This window comes from Pelmatolapia mariae, linkage group LG14 (genome assembly GCF_036321145.2).
Source record: "Pelmatolapia mariae isolate MD_Pm_ZW linkage group LG14, Pm_UMD_F_2, whole genome shotgun sequence".
Classification (NCBI taxonomy): domain Eukaryota; kingdom Metazoa; phylum Chordata; class Actinopteri; order Cichliformes; family Cichlidae; genus Pelmatolapia; species Pelmatolapia mariae.
In genome coordinates, this window is record NC_086239.1 from 21,688,313 (window position 1) to 21,710,190 (window position 21,878).

The 21,878-nt window shown below is 39.8% G+C and overlaps 1 protein-coding gene across 1 annotated transcript in view; it reads right to left on the reverse strand.

The window, feature by feature from the left end:
• The window catches only part of rsrc1 (arginine/serine-rich coiled-coil 1), a 121,020-nt gene that overhangs the window by 49,264 nt on the left and 49,878 nt on the right, over nucleotides 1-21,878 (reverse strand). The window contains exon 6 of the mRNA XM_063493407.1: nucleotides 12,816-12,867. Coding sequence (XP_063349477.1) covers nucleotides 12,816-12,867 — 52 coding nt within the window. The remainder of the gene's footprint in view (nucleotides 1-12,815; nucleotides 12,868-21,878) is intronic.

Genomic DNA, 21,878 nt, shown 5'->3' on the forward strand with positions numbered 1-21,878 from the left:
AAACATAACCGCTCTTACAGAAGACATTCACCACAGCCTGTAATGCCGTTTTCCTCTTAAATTAAAAGCAAAGCAAAAGCAATTTATTTGAAATTATTTTAAGTTTAGAAAAAATGAAAGAAGAAACTACAAGAAAAAAAGATAAACAGACAAAAGTAATATTCAGTTATCTTCATGCAGTAAACAACAGGTTAACAGATTTAGCTAGATTTTGTGTTTTATAGAATAAAATCTGAAGCATTGCTGGGTCATTTAACAAGAGCAGCAAATAAAAGTGAATAACAGACAGCAGCTAACTGTAGGCGTTAAGCTTGACATAATTTAATTGGTCCTGAGTCGGGATGTAAACATTAATACCAATGACAATCTTCTTATTTCTCAAGTCGATTATATCGCGACAAGTTATTTTATCGGTGTGTGCCGCGGGACATCGGCCATTAATCCACGAGCTACATCATAATCTCCCTCTGCTGGCCATTAAACCCCCTAGCTTTTCCTGATCTGTAAATCAGCCCCTTTCCTTGATACACCTCCACATTTTGGTCCCCTGGGGGAAGCCGTTGCTCACTGTTTAGGAGTTTTACACCGATTTGTTGCCAATTTGTTGCTTTCCAGAGGAAAAAAGTAAATGTAATAATGAGGGGGGAGAAATTCATTAAACGTGCAGAAAATACTTTTCAAGAACAAGAAAAAGATTCACGGGGATGTTCGTGCGGCGCATAATCATGCCTCTGTCTGCTTGGCCCGCAACTGCATAAAACATTGAATCTGGGGATGAACACGTTCTGCTGCTTTCATTCTCTCTTTGGACCCTCTTCCTCTAAACACTCCATCCCCACTCCTTATTTTCCTCCCTCCCAAATCCCTCTATCTTCCTTTCTATCCCTCTCCCCCCCTCTCTCTCTCTCTCTCTCTCGAGATCTTTCTCTGCGACTGCCAGAAACCACAATCATAAAATTATTAAAATGCTGTTTGGCTGCCATTAATCAGTAATGGTGATAAATCCTTGTGTGGGAAGTGACAGAGCATTAGTTACATACCTCTTGGCCTCAAAGACAGAGAGTAATGAGCCACGAGCCGGACCGGGTCAATCATAAACTCATCAAATGCGTCATTTAATTTCTTCATTTAGACAAACACAATTTGTTTATGGGAAAGATATCAGGTGTTGTGGAATGAGAAACAGCGCTGAAACGCTGGTACATTAATCAGGGCTTGATTACACGCGACTCTGCGGTTGTTTATCCTAATTTCATTCATTTCCATCAACAAAGCAAACACAGACGAACACAGCCATTAGTGATGGTTGGGGATGGCACAATTACAGCCTCGTATTAAATAAAGTGATGATGAATGGTCCAATACAAACTAAAACAAAGGGGTTTTTATTACTTCAATTCCATCCCAGCCTCGCCTTCCTGTGTATGTGTGTGTGTGTCTGTGAAGCTTCGCCGGTGTGAAAGGAGAGAAGCTGTTTCAAATTTATTACCAGAGGAGGACATATTGATGAGAGAAAAAGAAAAGGGAAAAATAAAAAAAAACTTTCAGAAGTAGTGACTCGTTTCAATTGGCTGTTGGTTGCATATGATAGCAAAGGACAGCGTTATATACAGCAAATCCTCTGTTACCGCTTCTAATTGAAATTGGTGGGTGAGCTTGTTACAGAAGCAGCTCAACCCCAGAAAGTAACACACAGACACACGCATTTATCTATACACACACAAACACTAGTTTAGCATAAACTCGAGTGTACGCGTACTACCAAACAACCCCCCTACACAAGCTGATAAAGATGAAAAAACTAACAGCAAAGTTGGATATTTTTCTTGATCATGTAAAGCTTCAAGAAGCTCAACCAGCATGTCTGCGGCTTGTTGATGCCGGCTTGCGAAAAGCTACAGAACCGCACGCGGTGTTTTTCTCCAAACCACTCACTGTTAGCCATAACAACACCCGACACCTCCTTTAAATATAGCTGTAAAATTAGCCATGTGTAATTGTATAATGCTGCACTCGTTTCAACAATATCATAATTATGCACTTGCGTGATTTGTAAACCTCTCACAGAGCAGAGGCACATTCTGGGGAGTACAGTAGATACTCAGTTTCTTGCCTGCAGCCATGAAAACACAACTTGTTTTTACACTTTTACATATTAAATGAGATATAATTTGTTTGTTTGTGAGCTTTGGAGGCGCTGGTAGGCAGATTCGGTTACATTTACACAAAGCTTGACTAGCATTTGCTTGGATTTACATTTGTCATTTCCTGTGACTCAGTCATGCAGGACTGTAGCACAACAGCTGAGGCTCTACATGCTGGCATGAAGAGATGCATGATGTGTGGTCTTGGACTTGATCTTCATTAAGAAAATACCTAAGCTTGGACATTATCAGTCAAAATAAAAACAAACAATTATCTAAATTTGAGCTTAACAAGCTCTGGAGTTTTTGCCACTGATAAAGGCACCTTTGTTCCTCTAGCCTGTATATGTATTTATCCATATTGAGACAGCTCCTGAAGAAATGTCTTTCTTCTCCTAAGATCTCAGTCACAAATGTCTAGAGACCAGTCGACAACCTCCTGCCAACCGCCAGTTGCTGTGGGAAAATATGCATTTCTAAACCAGTCCTTGAGCGTCTGCTTGAGGTTGTTGCAATAAAAACTTGCTTCCATCATGGGAGACAGAGTTGTCTGCACTTGCCAACAACTAACAAGTCTCTAGCAATGTGTGACTGGAGCCCAACTTACAGTTTAGATTAGATTTAAGTGACATCAAACAACCCTTGACGCTTGTTCCTTTGACCTGTAGTGCTACTTATCGAATGCACTGTTACCCAGTCTTGGAAAAAGCCACTGTAGGCATGTCTGCCTTCTCTTAATCTAATTCAGCAATATTTCCTTCCATAAATCATGACACTGTTAACCATAAAATCATGCTGTAAGCTGTTTCAGCCATTTTCTTTTCACTGACAAATCATATCAGCCTGGTTTCGAATCTACTTTTGATGACGATACAAACATTAAAGTATCTCCAAAACGGGACATTTCACCAAAACAATCTACATGGATAAATACCATTACAGGCCAGAGGAAAAATAATACACCTTATCTATTCAATTACCAAAACGGCTATCAAAAGAATGCAGCTGGATGTGTACAAAATCCAAGGTTGTTTCAGCCTCCCATCCGAACATTCATTCAGCCATTTTCTGTATCTGCTTATTTGTATTCACGGTCACAGTTGGGCTGCGGCTTGCACTGGGCAGAAGGCAGCGAAACATCACAAACACACACATTCAGGCCTATGAGCGTTTTTAATTTCAAACACACCTCACCTGTGAACCTTTTCTGGCCTGTGATACGAGACCAGCCGAGGCTACAGACAGGCTACACATCGGTCCAACTGGACAGTTTTGTTGCCGATTCAAATCACACAAATAACCTGCATGAAATTTCAACACAGCCGATCTTCATTTAAACAATTACGCTCATTCCAAAGTTGGAATGATGACTAGAAAAAAAAAAAAAGTGGTTGAATATTTCCATGTGAAAATTGGAGAGTGTTAAAATCTGACCATATATATACATGATTCATCAAATGGCAAATGCTTAGTAACATGGTGATGCTATTAATGACATCACAGAGTTTGTTTCTCCTCAGTTCATAGCAGAGGGGGAGGGGGTTTGTGGGTAAAGTACTTTTCAAAAACCCAGCACGCATGTAGAGCCATGTTGCCGAAGTAGCACTATCCCACTCTGCATAAATTCACCGAGACCAACAATCATGATTAACAACCACGGCTACAGTAACAGCCAAAACACGATTGCATTTCTGGCATAATTGTATGGCCCCGGCCTTAACATGAAGAATAGTGTGTCACAGGGTGGAAATGATTCCAAATCACGAAAGCAGGAATGCACAGGTCAACACTTTGCTGCAATCCATTTATATCTAATCCAGGGCCAATTGGACAGCTACATCTATTAAACGCCTGCAGAAATATTTACAAACACAAAGTGAGGAGATGGGGCGATCCTAAAAACCACATGATATCACAGTACGACTTGCTAAAAGATTCACCTCTTCACCGTCTTCCCTTGCAAGAAGAAAAAAAATGCCCTAGACACAAAATCTTTTGCAGCAATACCTTTCACATGGTGAGAATTCGAGTACTGCTGCTACACACGGTCTTTATTCTTTCCTTCTAATCTTTCTCTCACGCTCTGCATTCTTTGCATTCAGCCTCCCTTCTCCACCATCTTCCAAAAAAAGCCCTGAGTGCCTGCCAGTGGTCCAAGGTAATTAAATTACTTAGCAAAGTTTACTTAACAGTAAATGGTTAGCAAAATTTAAGGTGATTGCAAATTTGCTTTCATTTCACTTCAATGGCTGGCCTGTTTAAGGCTCGTCTGCAAATAATTAGCACATACATTTGCATCAAAATCGTTTAAACCATATGTTGCAAAATTATGGAAAGCAGCAAATTAAAAATATTCCTTTTCTGTTATGGAAATGCCTACATGTTGAGAGGAGAGAAAGAGAGTTAGAGCGGGAGGGAGGAGGGAAAGATATCACCATGTGTCTCCAAACACCAACAACAAGGAGGGGAGAAAAAGAAAAGGAGGAGGAAGGAGGGTGCAATAATGATTCAGTTTGGATTTGAACACACTCATAACGGTCTTTTTCAAGAGCTCACCAGATGCTGTTTGAAATCTGCCCACAGAAGAAAAACAAAGCTTTCCTCAATCTCTTACTCGCCTTCTCTTTCTCTCTCTCTCTCACACACTCTCACACACACACAAAGAATCAGAGAACTTCCTCTAAGTGGCTCTGTCTGGTACAGTATATACTACTCCCTAAGGCAGGGCAAGTAAAGCTGTACATTAATTTGACAAGTAGTATCGACAACCTGAACCCTCAATATCACAGAGAAGGATAAGTAAGGCTAAAATAAGTGACAATAAATAAGGCGATTGTGGACCCCAGCATCCAAATAACCTCATATTTTCTCAACTAATGAAGTAATTATTTAGTCAGTACAATTCCAGAAAGTAAAAGAAGAAAACCTCAAATGTTTTGTCCAACCCACACCCTCCTCAAACCCAAAAATATTGAATATATAATGATGTTAAGATAGAGAAACGCAGCAAATCTCGATGTTTTGAAAGCTTTAACCAGCATGTGTTTCACGTCAATAAACAGAGTTATCAAAATAATTGACAAGTGAATATCTGCTGATCCACTCGTCAGTTAATCTCCCCTGTAGCCAATTATTTTTAGTTACCGCTGCATCTACCAGTTATTTGCATGACGGGTTTGTTGAAAATATTGTTTGATTAAATGTTTGACAACAAAATATTGACAACTTGTGAAAAATGTCCACAGTTTGCAAGGGGTGCAAACTGACAATGAAATGACTCAAAAAGCCAGCGCAGATTCCTGTTTAAAGACTGCACCGATAATCAAAAAAGCTGCAGATACATTTTACTTAAATGAACAATTAATACAGTGTATGGATTCCTTTTAAATAAAAAATTATAATAATTAAAGCACAATAAAAACTATGAATAAGATGAAAACATTACACAAAGCTCTGGACCGATTGATGAACAGCTTCCTGTTAAAATAAGTGAAATTCAAGTTGATAAACTTATTGTAGAGCAGCAGTCACGAGGACCAAATTCTCCTCAAAATCCTTAAATGTTTATTCTTTAAAGGTGGAGAGCACTCATCATTTAGCCAAAGTTAAGACTGCTTTAGCGTTTTGCAGTGTTGCTGTTGAATTTTTGCCGTAGCTTTAATGTTAAATCAGCTAAACTGTTCCCGTACCATGGCAATGCAGGAAAAGCAAGAAAGCAGGACATGAAAAAGCGTAGGATGCAGCCGGACCTGCGTTTATTATACCCATAAAACAAACCAAAAATCAATTGGCACATAAACCTCGTATCTGTGCAGTCATTTGCTCAATCATACCCCCCTCCCCACGACTGACAAATGCCTGACCTGAAAGACTTCCTATTGAAAGTAGAGATTACTTGTAAGTATAGATGAACGCAGATAGAGTTCTTTTTAAAATTCACACACAACCTTAAAATGTGCACTTCTTTCGAGAGGGTTTTGTGGAAAGTGAGCTTGACAAACCCTTCCACCCATCACATGGCTATCAGTGTGTGTTAGGGGCTGTTTGTTAAAAATCTTATTCAGGTATTGGGGTCTTGTATAAGTGGAGGCCCCATACTCACTCTCTCTCGCTCCCTCTCCCTCAGAGACATAATTACGAGTGTTGACTGGAACAGTGAGGTAATGGCACATAAATCCAGCTGATCAATGGTTACGGAGACTAAATTACAGGACACTCTTGTCCCATTATCCTCTCAGAGGACAACAGGAGATGCATTCCTGCAGAGATGCAAAGGGGATTTCTGCTGCAGTTGTGTAATTGTTTCCTTTATTTGAATATGCTGGAAGCAATGTTGTTACCTTTCTAGCTTTATGATCACACAAACAGGAAACCAAACTGTATATCAAACTACACTCTCTGTAATTCCACTAAACTAATACAATGTTATGGTAAGGCTTTTAAAACAGGTGCAATTATCACTTAGGAAGCTATATTAATACTTATCCTTTTTTTTTCTTTATTCTTTGACCAAACTTTTATTGTTAAATTAGGAAAGCAAAACATGACTGTTATAACAAGAGAGTAAATTACAAAAAGCATATAGTGTTGTCTTTAAATAAAACCATCATGTCTAATTGTTTACAATGTTTTAATCCAAGAGATTCCCTGATTCTGATTACAGAGCACCCTGGTCATAGTAAACAGGCATACATTTAGACTGAATGCGAGCAAGGGGGAATGTGTAGTTAGGGGTTATTACAGGGTAATTCCCTTGTGTTTTAACAGAGAAAATCCCCTTTGAAATGAAGGTCATCACTTGTGTTTGTGACAATCATTTCAGTCATGTCATACAAAGAGTGCTGCCACAACAGGAGTGACAGCAAGGTGATGAAGATGGATAATGGGATAACTGTAATTCGCCACCTAACAAATCCTGTGCTGCAATCGCGTGAAGATTGCTCAATCTAAGTAGATGGCAATAACAGTAGAGATAATAAAAACCGAAGAAAGACAAAGTTTATAAAAAAAAGTATGTATTTGAGCGAGGCAAACAAAAAAAAAGAAAGAAAAAGGACTAGGTCTCGCCTCCGTCGCCCAGTCCCCGTCACCTCTTATCCTATCAGAACAAAGGGTGGCAGCCTCCTAAATGCGGCGCATTAGCCCTTTAGTTCCAGAGGGGGTAAGGTGACACCCTCCATGTATGTGGTCTGTTCAGCACACATCTGTCAGGGCCTAAGGGGGTGGGCAGGAGGGGGTGGGAGGGACAGCAGGACCTAGAAGCACAAGGAAGACGGAGGAAAGCAGGAGAAAGCTCAAGAAAAAGGGTGTGTGTGTTTTTGGGAACCCTGCTGCGACCAAGAAGCCTAATACCCTGTATTTACTCTGGATGAATTAGTCCTATCGTATGATGCTGCTAAGCTTTGCTGATCACGCAACGCTTTGCCTCTTCAGTAAAAGACACACAAACCCAAACAGAAGAGACTGAGACACTTCAACAGACAAGCTGATAAAAATGAATAAATGTGCACCATCATACCCTGGTAGCTGTGGTAGTGATATTTATTAAAACTGAGTTAAACATGTCATGCTGAACGACTGGTCTCTGAGACTTCAATAGGACTTGTTCTCCGTCTCGCCTCTTACTAATTTTTTTTTTTTTTTACAGAACGCCATGAAAGCAAACGTAAACACGGGATTTCAACTGACATGAACAGATATCAACAGTGAATTTATCGGTTACTCTTACTGACTCAATACATCAAGATTTTTCCTTGTTAAAAATAATGCTACTTGACTTGGAATGTAACATAATTTCATAAAAAGGCAATAAGCTTTAGAATAATTAGTATGAAGAATTTGGACTATATTTAAACTTGACTGGACTGATGATGAACAGTCCAGTCAAGTTTACTTGACGCACTACTACTGATGAAAGTTGGAGCTTTTTTTTCCTAATCAAAGCTGTATTTTTAAAAAACAGGCATCGATACAAACAACTGCAAATTTGAGCCTTTTGTATTTCAATATGACACATATGCACGAACACTGCTTACAATCAAAAAGTACGTTGGCCAGACATTCAAATACATATGTCTTATTTTTCATTATTAATAAAGCATTAGGTGTTTTAATTATAACTCTGTAGCTTAAGTTAAAAACTGAAACAATGCTCGGTTTTTCAGCTAGGTGTTAAACTGACAGAAGAAGTTAATTCAGAGCAGTGAAGCCCTTCCAAGTTCAAGCCTCTGATGAGATCTTAAGGATTGTTTGTTTTGCTGCTGTCAAAGGTTCAAATGGGGAGAAGAAGGAGGTTTTGATGACCCTTGGCCCTCAGGTCCTAAGTGGGTGTTCTGCAAACACTCCCTATTGACATGTGGATAAGGAGAGGCCCGCTGCTGTGCACAGTACTTATGCTCGTTTGAGTGGAAATGGACACTGCTATGAAAAGAGCCAAGAACCAAGCAAGTGGCTGAAAGGAACAAGAGTATTAGACATAGTAAGGGTGTCATGGTTGCTGTGTGTCTGAATGGAGGTATGTATGGATCGAATAAAGTGGTTTCTTTTGTGTTTGTCAGCTTTGAAAACAACAAGGCTGCGATACTTCTTATTTATGTGTGATTTATGACAACTCAGTATGTCGCTCAAGAGATGTGCATATGAATCAGGGGACAGAAATAAGTTGTGCTGAAATCCAAATGAATCAAACATATGGAGGGTGTCACACAGTGTTACTTTGGCCTCTATGTAAATTGTACACTGCCCAAATAAATCCAGATGAACTTCCAGTAATGACAACCTTCCAAAAAGTTTTTCTGTTTTCTGTCTCATACATTTTTTGATAATCCACACTATGCAGGAAAAGCAAGCACTATATAATAATATATCATAATATTAATAATAATAATGAAATAAATTCTTTAAATGGCGTATATCATAAACAAGATACAGAAAAGGTTTCTCTTCATATATTTTGGAAAGATGAATCAGATTCAGAATGCAATAAATAAAATGTATGCATCCTGCTATGATGCAACATTTACTATCAATTCTATGTGCATAAGAATTATTACATATATAAATAGTGAAATTTTGATCAGTATCTTATTATTGATTAAATTATGATAAGCAGGTTTGGTGTGGAAATACGGGGTGTACTCTGTGAGTGTGTGTGTAGGTGTGTGCGTGTTTGATATGTAGGCCAAGCAGGAAGTGACCCATAAACATATCCATCCAGCTCTTTCATTGGGGGCCAGTGTTGCCCTCCTCATCCCGCTCCATACACACACACACACACACACACACACACACACACACACACTCTCAAAGCCCCTAGTGAGCGCTAAGCAGGCCAGCGGGCCAGCCGAGGGGGCTCATTACAGGTCCACAGAGCCCCCCAACACAAAGGCCTGAGCCGCTTTAGCCATGGGATGATCTGCTCTCTACTGACTAGAGAGAGTCCATAGACGGACAAAAGGAGGGAGGGGAGGGAGGGGATGGAGAGAAAGAGGTGAAGGAGAGCAGAGATGAGGAGAGGAGAGGAGAGCCGCGGGCTTTAAGGATGTCAGGAGACCCCGAGAGAGAAAGCCTGGCGGGCGCTCAGAGAGGAACGGAGAGAAGGAGGAGGAGGAAGCTTAAGCTCCACGGCTACGTCAGGACATTAACATTCACACAACCTCCCAACATCTGCTGCTTCCTTCTCGCCTTCCATCCCTATCTCCCTCTACCCGCTAACAACGCTGGAACAAAGACGGTGAGACAGAATGAGCGGACAGATAGACGGAGAGAAGAGAAGCAAAAATGGGGAGAGCAAGGAGAGATATGAGCCAGATGAATTAAGAAGATTTGGCAGCAAGAGACTTAGCAGCTGCAAGTTCAGAGGATTTTAGAAGTAAAACTAAAAAAAAAAAAAAAGACATCCCTAATAATTGTAATTATACAAATGTGATGAAATTACCAAGGGCACACTGACTAAAACTGAGGGCAAAAAGCTGAAAATAAATCTGAAATAAAAACACGATTATAAAGTATTAAATATAAAGTATTTCATCAAGTTAAAACCGTTTGCCTATTTGTATTTTATTATGGGTCTTTATGAGTGACATGATCACCCGAAGACCTGATACAGGCCAGGCTCTGCTCTATGGTGGAGACAGTTTCTGACTGAGCCATAAAACTGTTCTTCTGGAAGCCTCCAGGAAAGAGAGGAAAACCAGAGACATGTCCAGCGCATTAAACCCTCTCCTTTAGTCCTGCGTCTGGCCCTGAGCCTGTGTCTGCACCAGTGTGACCCAATGCACTCAAAGCCACATGCTCAATTTTATGATGCTTCACCGCCATTAGTACAACATTAGCCTTGAGGTGGCAGTGCAACGAGCTGGGGCTATACAAGAATACGCATGAGAAAAAGAGAGAACTCAAATATTTCTAAAGTAGTTCCCATTCTTTAACAAAATAAATGTTAAAAATCACCAATCCTCACAAGTAAACTATGCCAATTTAACATATGATGGAGTATGTAAGATATGGCTCTGAAAGTTAAAGTTCAACTGAGTGAAATCACATCAAGGGATGGCAGTGTTGTTCTGTGGCCTACGGCGAGGGTGAACAAGTCTTAAGTGAGCTAAGTATGTGGCTGGCGGGTGCTTTATAGATGATGTATAGATGCTTGGTTCTTTCATATATTTCCTGTGGTGAAATTAGAGCCCTGTTCTGAAGTGCTGTGTGAGTGTGTGTGAGAGTGTGTGTGTATGACTGTAAACATGAAGACATCTTTCTCCACAGTCAATCTCTGCCTGTCACATCTGGCTCGCAACTCTACCCCTCGAATACACACTGGAATATATACACCGTGTACATGGTGACATCTATGACTTATGTACTGGGAGGAGTGTTTGAAATTAAGCTGCAGTGAATATGGGCCCAGAAGCACTCAAAGTGGAGAGTGTGAGTGTGTGTGTGTGTGTGTGTGTGTGTGTGTGCATTTGTCTGTGTGTGTGTGAGGTAGTTGTAATGTATGTGGGGAGGGTTGCTTTGACTCTGTGCGGAGGAAAACAACCATGAAACCCACTCAGGTTCACAGTGGAGAGAGACAAGAGACTGTGGCTTAATCCCAAAAGGTTTAGCAGTCCAGCTGGAAAACGTGTTTTAAAAAGTGTTATATTTTTAAATTTAACATATTTATCACTGCATGTAAAAGTGGTCACCTGTTGGTTTCTTGGCTACTGTCTCGAAGCCTTGAGTTTGGCATTTTAGTCAATTATAGTTTTCTTTGGGAGCTGCAAATGGCCAAATTTGGAAGTGAGGGTGGCTCCGACGCTATCACCTAGTGCTAATTTGCTGGGTTAGTAAGGTGGACAGACCGTATGAGTGCATTGCAAAGACAAAGTTAGCTACTTTCTTGGCCAATTCCAATTTTTGAGAATGCTAAACATTGGTGAAGCCGCCCAGTGGCTACCAATAAGTACTAACACAACTATTACAGTTACTAGAATTTCACCCACTGAAAGCACTGCAATCGACTTGGCCAACATGGGAAAGTAGCACATTTATCCAATCAAAACACTCAGCTGTGACTTTAATATGTAGCTACATCAAAAAGGGTGCCACACTATTTCATTTAAATGAATTGGCACAAATAATTTTACAGTGCACAGGTTTCATCAGGTCCCACTCACACAAACCGAGAGACAAGTTGGCAACCACCGAGCAATCATGAGCAACCACCAGTTGTGAGGGAAAACTGTGTAGTGGTTGGTGGATTCTGCTGCTGCTGCCTATTCCTGAGTGAAATTAGATGAAAAGTTTTTATTTCACCAAAATCATTCTTGTGATTGTTTTGGTCGCTAGCAGATTGCCACAAGGGCCAGTGTTTGTATGGAAGACAACAACTTGTCTGCAAACTGTTGCCAACTACTTGTGGAGCAGTTGAAAAACTACAAAAACTGTGACAAACCAGAAACAGAGAATGCTCGCCTTACAACTGTGCCACACTGCTCCGGTCAAGACATGTTAAACTTTTATTTTGAAGGCAAATGCTTGACTTTTCACCACCGCTGCGAGAGTTTTAATCGAGTCTTTGCAGACAAGTCTGCATCTTCCATGCAATCTATGGTCGAATGTGACAGTCTGCAACCAGTGCAATCTCGCTTTCAAGAACATATACCTCTTCACAATCATTTTCAGCTAGCAACTGCCAGCAACCAAGTTGGGGAACACACATTTTTTCTCACTGGGTGACGGATGGTTACCAGATGGTTGCTAACTGGTCTCTAGGACTCCTACAGGGAACAGTCAGTGGTAATCTCAAGAAATGATCAATAATCACTTTAAAATAATCAGCAACAAAAAAAAATGTTGTATTGTTTTTCCAAACATATTACCGTAAATAATTTGTAAATCCACTGCTTTAGTGTTTAACCTTAAGTACTATGAAAGGGTTATTTGTCTTTCAATTAATAAAAAGGAGACTGACAGTGGACCGACCGACCTATACTGACATCCCTAGACTGATGAGTTATAGTGACAGAAAATACCCACTTCTGCATAGAAAATACTGTACTGTACTGTCAGACTACAGATTTGCAGCACTGCACAGTATTTTTACATACTTCCACAGATTCCCGACATGAGGGAGCAACATTTCTGAGCCACGCTGTGACTAAAATAAAAACATTAATATTATCCACTTACCCGCAGCCTGCAGGACCAAATGCATTCGAACCTTAGCCTGCTCTGCTGGAGTCTGCAGAAGAGTGACAGACAAAGAGATATCGAAATAAAAAAATCAGACAGTAACATGATATTTTAATTGTTGGATTTTGTTATTTTAAATGGTTTATTGGTAAAGGCCAGCTGCAGATTAGCAGGTAGACTGAGTGTGTTTGAGGGCATTTTTAGCAGGATAGACACTTGTTGACACAAAAGCTTCCAAATTTTTATTTTTCTATAAAGAAGAAAAAAGAAAAAAGATGATCCACCTTTCACTTTGGCACCCTGCTGCCTGACACATCACAAAGCACAGTTTGCGACAGGACCAACGGCAGCCACACTTGCAAAATGTCATCTATGTAATTTAGCTCGAAAACAGCTGTGTCCCTTAGGCCAACAAAATATTTTACCCATGATAATCTTTAACTGCAACCATTAGAGTGAATGTTCCCGTAAACTGTCCTCATAGAGCACCAAGGGACAACTTCACCAAGCTACTAGGCCTCGTCATCTATAAAAATGCTGCTAGTGGAGAAAAAAAATAAAAAAGAATAAAATGAAATAAAACAGAAAGCAGCATCTCTGACACACCAGGGAGAATCAATGAGTAAAAGATGAAGAGAAATTTAGAGACAAAGAAAGAGAGAGAGGGTAGGAGAGAAAACAAAAGCTGGTGTAACAAGTCTTTGGAGAGTTGGATAAGAGGGCACGGAGAGCACATTTTACAAAGATCACAGCCAAAGACTCAACATATTCCCCCTTCCTATTGTGTGTGTGTGTGTGTGTGTGTGTGTGTGTGTGTGTGTGTGTGTGTGTGTGTGTGTGTGTGCGCGCATCAGAAACATTTAGCGGGCATGAACGGGGGAGGGTCTTGTGCTTTGACAGCTGTATTGGGAAGCACATCCCTTTTCTTTTTTTTTCCCGTGACATGGCCTCAAAAGGGTCTTGCTGTAATTCCAATATCACTGCTATTAGATTTGAGGGTCTTAATTGTCAAGCAAGAATGATGGCTACGACAGGGCACGAGCTATAAAAGGCGAAGCGCGATGCAGATTGCTCTCGGAGGTGTTTTGGCGCTGCCGTGGCAAAGCGGCCCTCGTTACCATGCAGCGGCAGAGACTGTGTGTAGGATTAGAGAGAAATTAAATGCTAATGGGGATGGGATCTGAATCCGCTGCCTGGGAGCATCATTTAGACGACAGGGCCGGGGCGTCGCTGACAGGCAGCGCTTCCTCCCTCCTCCTCCTCCAACAGACAACCCAGCTCTTCCTCCCATCCTTCCATCTCATGACTCCCCACCCCACGCACAACACAAAAAAATCGGATTTATCAAACTGTAAACTTGTCACTTTGTAAAAACGTCACTTTTCGGTGGCAGTCGGGGAAATATAATGACCCCCTTTAATGTAGTGATGTCAGGGTGCTGTATCCTAGATGGTACACACATCAAGGCACGACTGACACTGAGACATACGTAATGCAACATGGATGTGTGCTGACATGGCGGATCACACGCACTGACTGGCACTGCTTGACAGCCAAAATTATGAAGCGTTATTATAAGAAGAGGAAAAACACTTGAGGCCTTCATTCACACAAAAATGTATGTATACACACACACACACAAACACTCTACCTACCTTCACAAAAAAGGGATTATACCATAATTTGTCTAATTTCTCCTCCTTTTTCAGCAGCTTTGCATTCAGAGGACAGGTTTTGAACCCGGTTTAAAGGCACAATTATGACAAAGTAATCAGTCTTGCTACAACCAGCCACATAACACAATAACACATCACTGCTTAACTATCCTGATCATTGTGTGCTACGCAATCATCTTAGTTACAGTTTATTACAACGCCCACTCCGTAATTACATTAGCATTTGTTTACATTGGCCTTAAGGCATGTGCAAGTCCATGCATCCTAAATGCGCATGCACGCACGCACACACAAACACACACACACTTCCAACAGTTCCTCAAGGGGTAATGAAACACTGAATCGCACTACTGCTGCTACTGTACGCGGTCTCTGTAAGGGCTGAAAATCCCAAGCAATTCTTACAACATTAACCAGTAAAGTGAAAACAACTATTTCCTAATAACAACAACAATGATTGGATTGAGGCCAGAGGGGTGAAGCGTGTTTCCAAGTTTTAGCAGAGAGAATGAAAGCAGTTTTCTCCTCAGAGTCACGCATGGTTTCAGTTTCCCTTTAAATAAATGCAGAACAACAAGGGAGGGGGAAAAAGCATCTTAAAAAAAAACTGCGCTCCCCGTATAAAGTACTAAATGAAGTGTGACAGAGTAACACTCTAATTAATATCAAGTTATCATCACAAGTAATGTAAAAGGTACTCAGAAGTCAGCTAACAAACATACATACACGCCCAAAATTGCATGTTTTTTTGCTTCACAACTAACTCTTTATTTTTCACTCTAATTCACATGCGCACGCCTGCTCCCTCTGTGTGTAATTCATTAGTAAACAATAAAAAGGCGTTAATTGTGTTCCCCAGAGGCAGATCTGAGCTCCCCCCACTGGGAGAGAGGCACCCGCTGCATCTGAAGTGGCTTTGCCCCTCAATTAGAACTGCGCCTTTCCCCACGTGCACAAACAAACACGAGACACCGGGAGGAGGACTGTGTGTGTGTGTGTGTGTGTGTGTGTGTGTGTGTGTGTGTGTGTGTGTGTGTGTGTGTGTGTGTAGGGAAGTAATGTGACTTGGAAATGAGCAGTGCTTTCCTTGTAGAGGTTTTAGATTATCACACTGTGAGAAAAAGGGAGAATGGCACAGAAAAAAAAATGAGACAGGGAAAAAGAAGTTGTGCTTTCTTTATGGTTCTGGAAATACAGAAGATCAAATGAAGTGGAGTGTTAAGAAGAGGGGAAAAAACTTAAAAGAGGAAGAATATAGACATATAGGAGGCCAAAGACAAATTAGAAAAAAGCAATATAAATACTTTTAATGGTGTTATATTAGCAAGCACTTACACGCCATACCACTAACAGCTTGAGAACAATGCAGATCTGCTCATTCAGAGCCATCAAAGAAGTGTCTTTCTGAAGGACACTGTGGACAAGAAAAGCTGAAAGAAACCCTCCAATTAACTGACCAGCACCTTTACCAATAAACTTCCAGGCACCTTAAAACCACAATTATATTCCAATAGAACTTTTTCATATGATTTTCATTGAATCATATTGCATCCTGAAATGTTTTCAGGTGTTCCAAATAGGACCATCGGCAGACAAGGTGAAGAGCTAACTGTCAAAGAGGGGCATACAGACGTACTAGTATGCACTTTTGACATTAATTTCAAAGGAATTTTTTGGCTTGTACTTCATTATAAAATAAAAACTGACAGATTAATATCGTTCAATTTTTCTATTTATTTATTTTTAAATTCTACCTATTTTTTCTTCTTTCCACACATCTGGCGAATTGCTGGAGCATGTAAACAGTACTTATGTATAAGCCCTGTTTGTCAAAATCTGCAGTATTTCAGGTTTTTTTTAGCAAGGAAATATTAAATGTGTGTCCTGCTATGGAGCCCTCTAAGTGTTGTATGTATGACAATGAAAAATCCAGTTATGCACGTATGGAGCAGGTAATATTACTAACAGCATAGGTATCGCATTTTTCCTCTTTTTCACTATCAAGCTGTAAAGAAACAACTTTAAAAAAAAAAAAACACACATTCCCCTATCATAAAAGAATCTGCTCTTATTGGTTTTACAACACTGTGGCACCCACACCCTCTTGAAATTCTTGTTCCAAATGTAACAGGAAGTCCAGTGTGCTCAAAGCAGCTTGCACGCTTACCTCACCACGCCGACGACAGACACACTGAGACACGCTAAGTGCCATTAGTCAAAAATAAACACGTCCCATTAGAAAAATAAATTACCCTCACACTGCTTGGTAAAAACAATGCTAGCCTGTGTATAATGAGGTCCCGCATGCAGGAAATTTCATCTTTTTGCGGTAATTCACTAGTTCGAGACGCAGACAAAGCAAAGTGTGGTGGGTCAGGTGATGATTGTTAAAGCAGGAAGAGTGAAGCCAAACAAAGGTCAGAAAGGCCATCTCTAACCAGCGTGATGTATCTGCTCCATCTAACCACACAACAGGAAGAGTTCATTTATGATTAAGCAAAAAGAGGTGGAGGACAGAAGTAAACAACAAAAAGTACACAGAGAGTGCAAACCTCCAACCAAGGCACAGCTTAAATTCTCAGCAGTATTTACTTTTAAGGGAATAGTCTTGTATTTTCTATATATTCATTTCCCCCCCTTTTTGTCTTTTTAAACATACTTTAAGAAGTTTGTAGTGCAGTAAAAAGAAGTGCAAAGAACAGGCTTTTGTTACTTGTCCCATTTTAATATACTTTACATAATTTTCAGTATATTTTTTTAATTTATGTGGATATAGTGCATTCACATCATTGTTTAGAAAGAATTGTTTAAATGTTTACTAATAATTATCAAGTTATTTTTTATTTCCCCCAAAACTATACATATTCAGGAAAATGGTGCATGTATTTAAATTGTTATGTATTTAAATGTTTATAATCTGTTACTGTCATGTATGTAACAAAGTCATAATAAAATAAAGTGATATTTAGACTCCCCATATATCATTCCCTGTACATCTATTAAATCTATATATAATCATTATCACTTTGACCTTCAGATCAGTCCATTGACCTTGAAAGAGAGGTCAGGGGTCATACGGGACATGATATTTTAAATCTTTACACGGTACTCTCTATATGCTCATAGTTTCATAATCATAGTTTCTACGTTGGTCAATACTCGACCAATAAATCATTTAAAAGACTTTGGTGGAATCTAAATTTTAACGGCTTGTTAAAACGACCTCAATCCAAACCCTTAAAATTTTTTATCAGAATTCACTCACAACCTTTTGAAGCATTGTGTTTACAGAGAAAATGCTGACACACATGCACACGCTACAAAAAACATAAACAAAACGAAACACATAACCAGCAGCGGTAACTAAACTTAACGATATTGGAAAGACTTGAAGTGGATGAGCAAAGCAGAGCGTCAGCACATGAAGGAAAATTACCAACATGAGCTGCAGTAAATAAATAAAGAACACTGGGCTGGTCCTACCTTACAAAGCGCTCCAGGTCTATCTTGTTTAATGCAGTTTGCATTTTACAATCGAACAATCAGCATCTTAAAAACAACGGGTTAACTGATCTGTGGGTATTCTGCCAACTTTTATTTTAACGCTCAAGGCTCTGAGTGAACAGAACTGGCACATTTCATTATATCTGACCAAATAATAATTTTATAAACAACAGACTAAGCTTGAGGTGAGGCCAAAATAAAATGTTAAAATGATTCTATTGCTTAAGATGTGAGGTCTGTTGGCGTTAATCTTCAACAGTTGTTGTGCTCATATTAAAAAAAAAATAATAATAATAATCATATACAGGCAGATGCACACTAGTTGGCTCTGAGTTTATTGATTTCATTATGAAAGAATGAAGTTAAAATTAGTTAATATGCTGCAAAGGCTAGATATTTAAACATATTTATGAATAATTTAGGCAATAGGGTTGGAAGAGTGCACTTAATGCACTGTGGCCATTTAAGTAAATATAGAGATAGTGCACAAGCAATTGATTGGTTTAAGGGCAGGTATGATTTAAGTCAGCCTACAGTGTGGCACCTCTTTCCTGCTTCTCAAAGAACACATTAGTGAAATGTGGGTTTGGCTAAAGTCACCTTTCTCTTCAAATGTCTTTAAAGAAACCATCTATGGGGGGTGGGAGGAAATGGGACATCAGTCCATATACTGTAACATTAATCCTAATTGCGCCACTGTAACCATTATTTTCTGTCAATAAACGGCTTCAATATACACAGTGCCTACCTCAACAAACTCTTTATGCTGGAGTTGATATGCTCAATATTCATCTCATTATATTTTTAAAGTCTTCATCTGTTTCCATTTTCTTTCATTTGTTGAATTCCTCTCGGGCTTCCCCTGCATCGCCTCCTCTTCTTCCTCTCCCTCTCTCTCATACCCCCCATAAACAAACACACAGATATATCCCATACCCAAAAGAGGACAGGGGAAAACAGAGCCCCTAGAAAATGCAATATTTCTGTTTTTAATATCGAGGTCTATAAGATCAGGGCAAAGATGGGTTCCATGGCAATATGTTTATTTATATATTTTATAAGAAGGAAAAAAATCTGCCTATCTGTATGTATTCGGGGTGCCTGAGCCACAGTATCTTAGCTCATCTTATATGAAAAATAATGTTGTGTATGGCTATACTTTTATATATAATGGCAATATGGGATCAGGGCTCTTTTACAATGCGCCATACTTCAGGCTAGGCCTAACAGCATTTTATGACCCGCCAGCAGTTCATCTTCATGTCTCAGGCAGGCAGGAGCACTGCATAATAATGTCGTTTCCTGCCCCCAAATGCTATTTCACAGGCCGGGGCTCATTTCTCAAACTTCACCACTTTTACAATTTCCTAAACTTTTATTCCCGTCATTATTACCAACAAGATTTCATTACGTATTTAGAATGTAAACAAGTCTGAGTAATGACACTCCCCCGTCTCCCTGGAATCATTCCCATTGATGGCTCTGCTGCTATCTCAGGCGTGTGTATTCATAAAGACACACTAGTACAAACACACACAAACACAAACAGACAAACATGCACGTGCATACAAATACACAAAACTCCATGCACTGCCACAAACATCCATACAGAAATGATGCATACACTTGCATAAACTGCCCCAGACAAGATACAACTCAAAGGCAGTAATTTACTACCCTGTGTGTGTGTGTCTGTGTGTGTGTGTACATGCATGTATGTGTTCCTGATAAAGGGGGATGTGGTGGGGAGTAAAGAGGGGGGGAGAAGAAGGAGAGAGTTTTATACTCAACTCACATAAATCATGTAGAAGAAAAATGAGCAAATGTGCAGGCTAACTCATCTTCTTCCCATCCGGAGAAAATGAAATTCACTGGAATACCTATCAAAACTGCAATCATCCAGAGATAATATCTTCTTTGGTCTATCTGCACTTTCCGATTTAATTTCCTCCATGCCCTTGACATCCAGCGATACCATTAAGATGAAGCACATACAGTAAGGGAGTAGTTCTCACGTTTTGATATATGAGAGCTCCGTGCTTAATGTAATATCATCATTTGAAAATTAATGCAATCTTTCTTTTGTTTGGGGTCTCTTTTTAACATTTTTTGGGGGGAAACACTCAAGGAGCGAACCGCAGTGAGACAAGCAACAAGACGGGGACTGGGTTTCACATGAAAAGGAGACACAGAAACAACCAGAGATATGTGAGAAAGACCGGACAGACGGGGGGTGGGGGGGGTGGGAGATATTTTGTATTTTGAGGAGCCGCGCACACCCACCCACCCCTTCCTCATTCCGTGCGAGAATGACATGCAATTATGTCTGGGCCTGCCCCAAGTCAGAGGTCACTCAAATTACTCCATCATTTAGCCGTGCCGTTGAGATGAGAGAGACACAGAGAGAGAGGGGGGGGGAAGAGAGAAAGAGCGAGACCCCCAGCCCTCCCTCGCAAATCCTCCCAATCCCAGCCACAACATCAAATATCATGAAATCATTAGTGTAATAAGCATGGAAATCTGTTTGCAGATTATCAACGCCCCCTCTCCCCCTCCTTTATCTGTCCACAATCTCTTCATCTAAGCTGTTTTCACCTCTTTATCCTATACAATTAGTGCAAGAAAGACAGAAGAAATAGAGAAAGGAATACATAGATTAATTAAAAGAAAGTCTATGACATACACAAAGACAGAACTGAGAGAGAAAAAACAGCTATATTGACCTAACTCTTTGTATTTCATACTAAGACTTCTCTAGGACAAAACCCTGCCATATGAGGCAATGTCACAGTTTCGGTGTGCGAGTGTCCTGGCTACAGCTGTTGGTCCATATCTGTCATTAGCCCAACCAGGCAATTTGCCTCAGTAAACTCTTCAACTCACCAAGGGACACTCAGACATCAGCTATCCCCGAAGAGAACCATGTGGACAACAACCTGTGATGCATCGCAAAAATAAAGAGGCTTGTTTCCATGCTGCCCGTCCCAATAAAACAAACCCATTTAGTTTTCACAAAGAAAGAAACATCTGAAACTAAACCACAGTTTTACAGAAAAAAAGGGAACGGTAGCTCCCACGGAGATAGCATGGAACACCAAATATCCCCAAACACCAGATCATGTTGAGGTTTATCAGCAAACTAGTTTGTCAAAACTGCATATAAGTGATATTTAAAATATGATGAGGATTTGACAGCATTATGGGAAATGTACTATTTGTATTTTTAATACTATGTATTAAAGGTAAAGCTGTAGGATTAATCCCTGGATTACTTTTTACTTCCCTGATGAAAATGACATTAACATATAAATTGCAGGACTGTTCAAGAAATATTGATAGTCAATAGGTAGGTATGCTTATGCTTATAGCATTAGTAGAACCAAAACTGACCAACACAAAAACTCGATGATCAATCTTTTTCTTTTTTTTAATCTCTGACAGCACCTAGCTATCATAGCTGTTTAGGGTATAAAGAGTCAAGACGTGTATGTTACCATAGTAAATCATGTCATGTGACTCATTACTAATGGCACAAGCCATTAATAAACCTGACACTTACTTTTGTACAACTGAGGTTTATTAAATTATGCTACTTTGGAGGGGATGACACAAAGTTGTTAAGACAACATTGCTTTTACTGCTTTTATTTAATTTTTATATAAAGCACAAAACTTCTTTTCACATGTGTTCTAGAGTTTTATTTATGATGTCTGAACGACATTACTTACATGTAGTTGGGCGTGGATATTAAGTTTGACTTTTTTTTTCCCTTGCTGTCCACTTCCCCGAGTATTGTTTAACATCTTCATGACTCCTTTTTAAAACATTTAAAGTTAATCTGAGTTTTTGTGAACTTTTTGACATGTATGGGGTTTACACC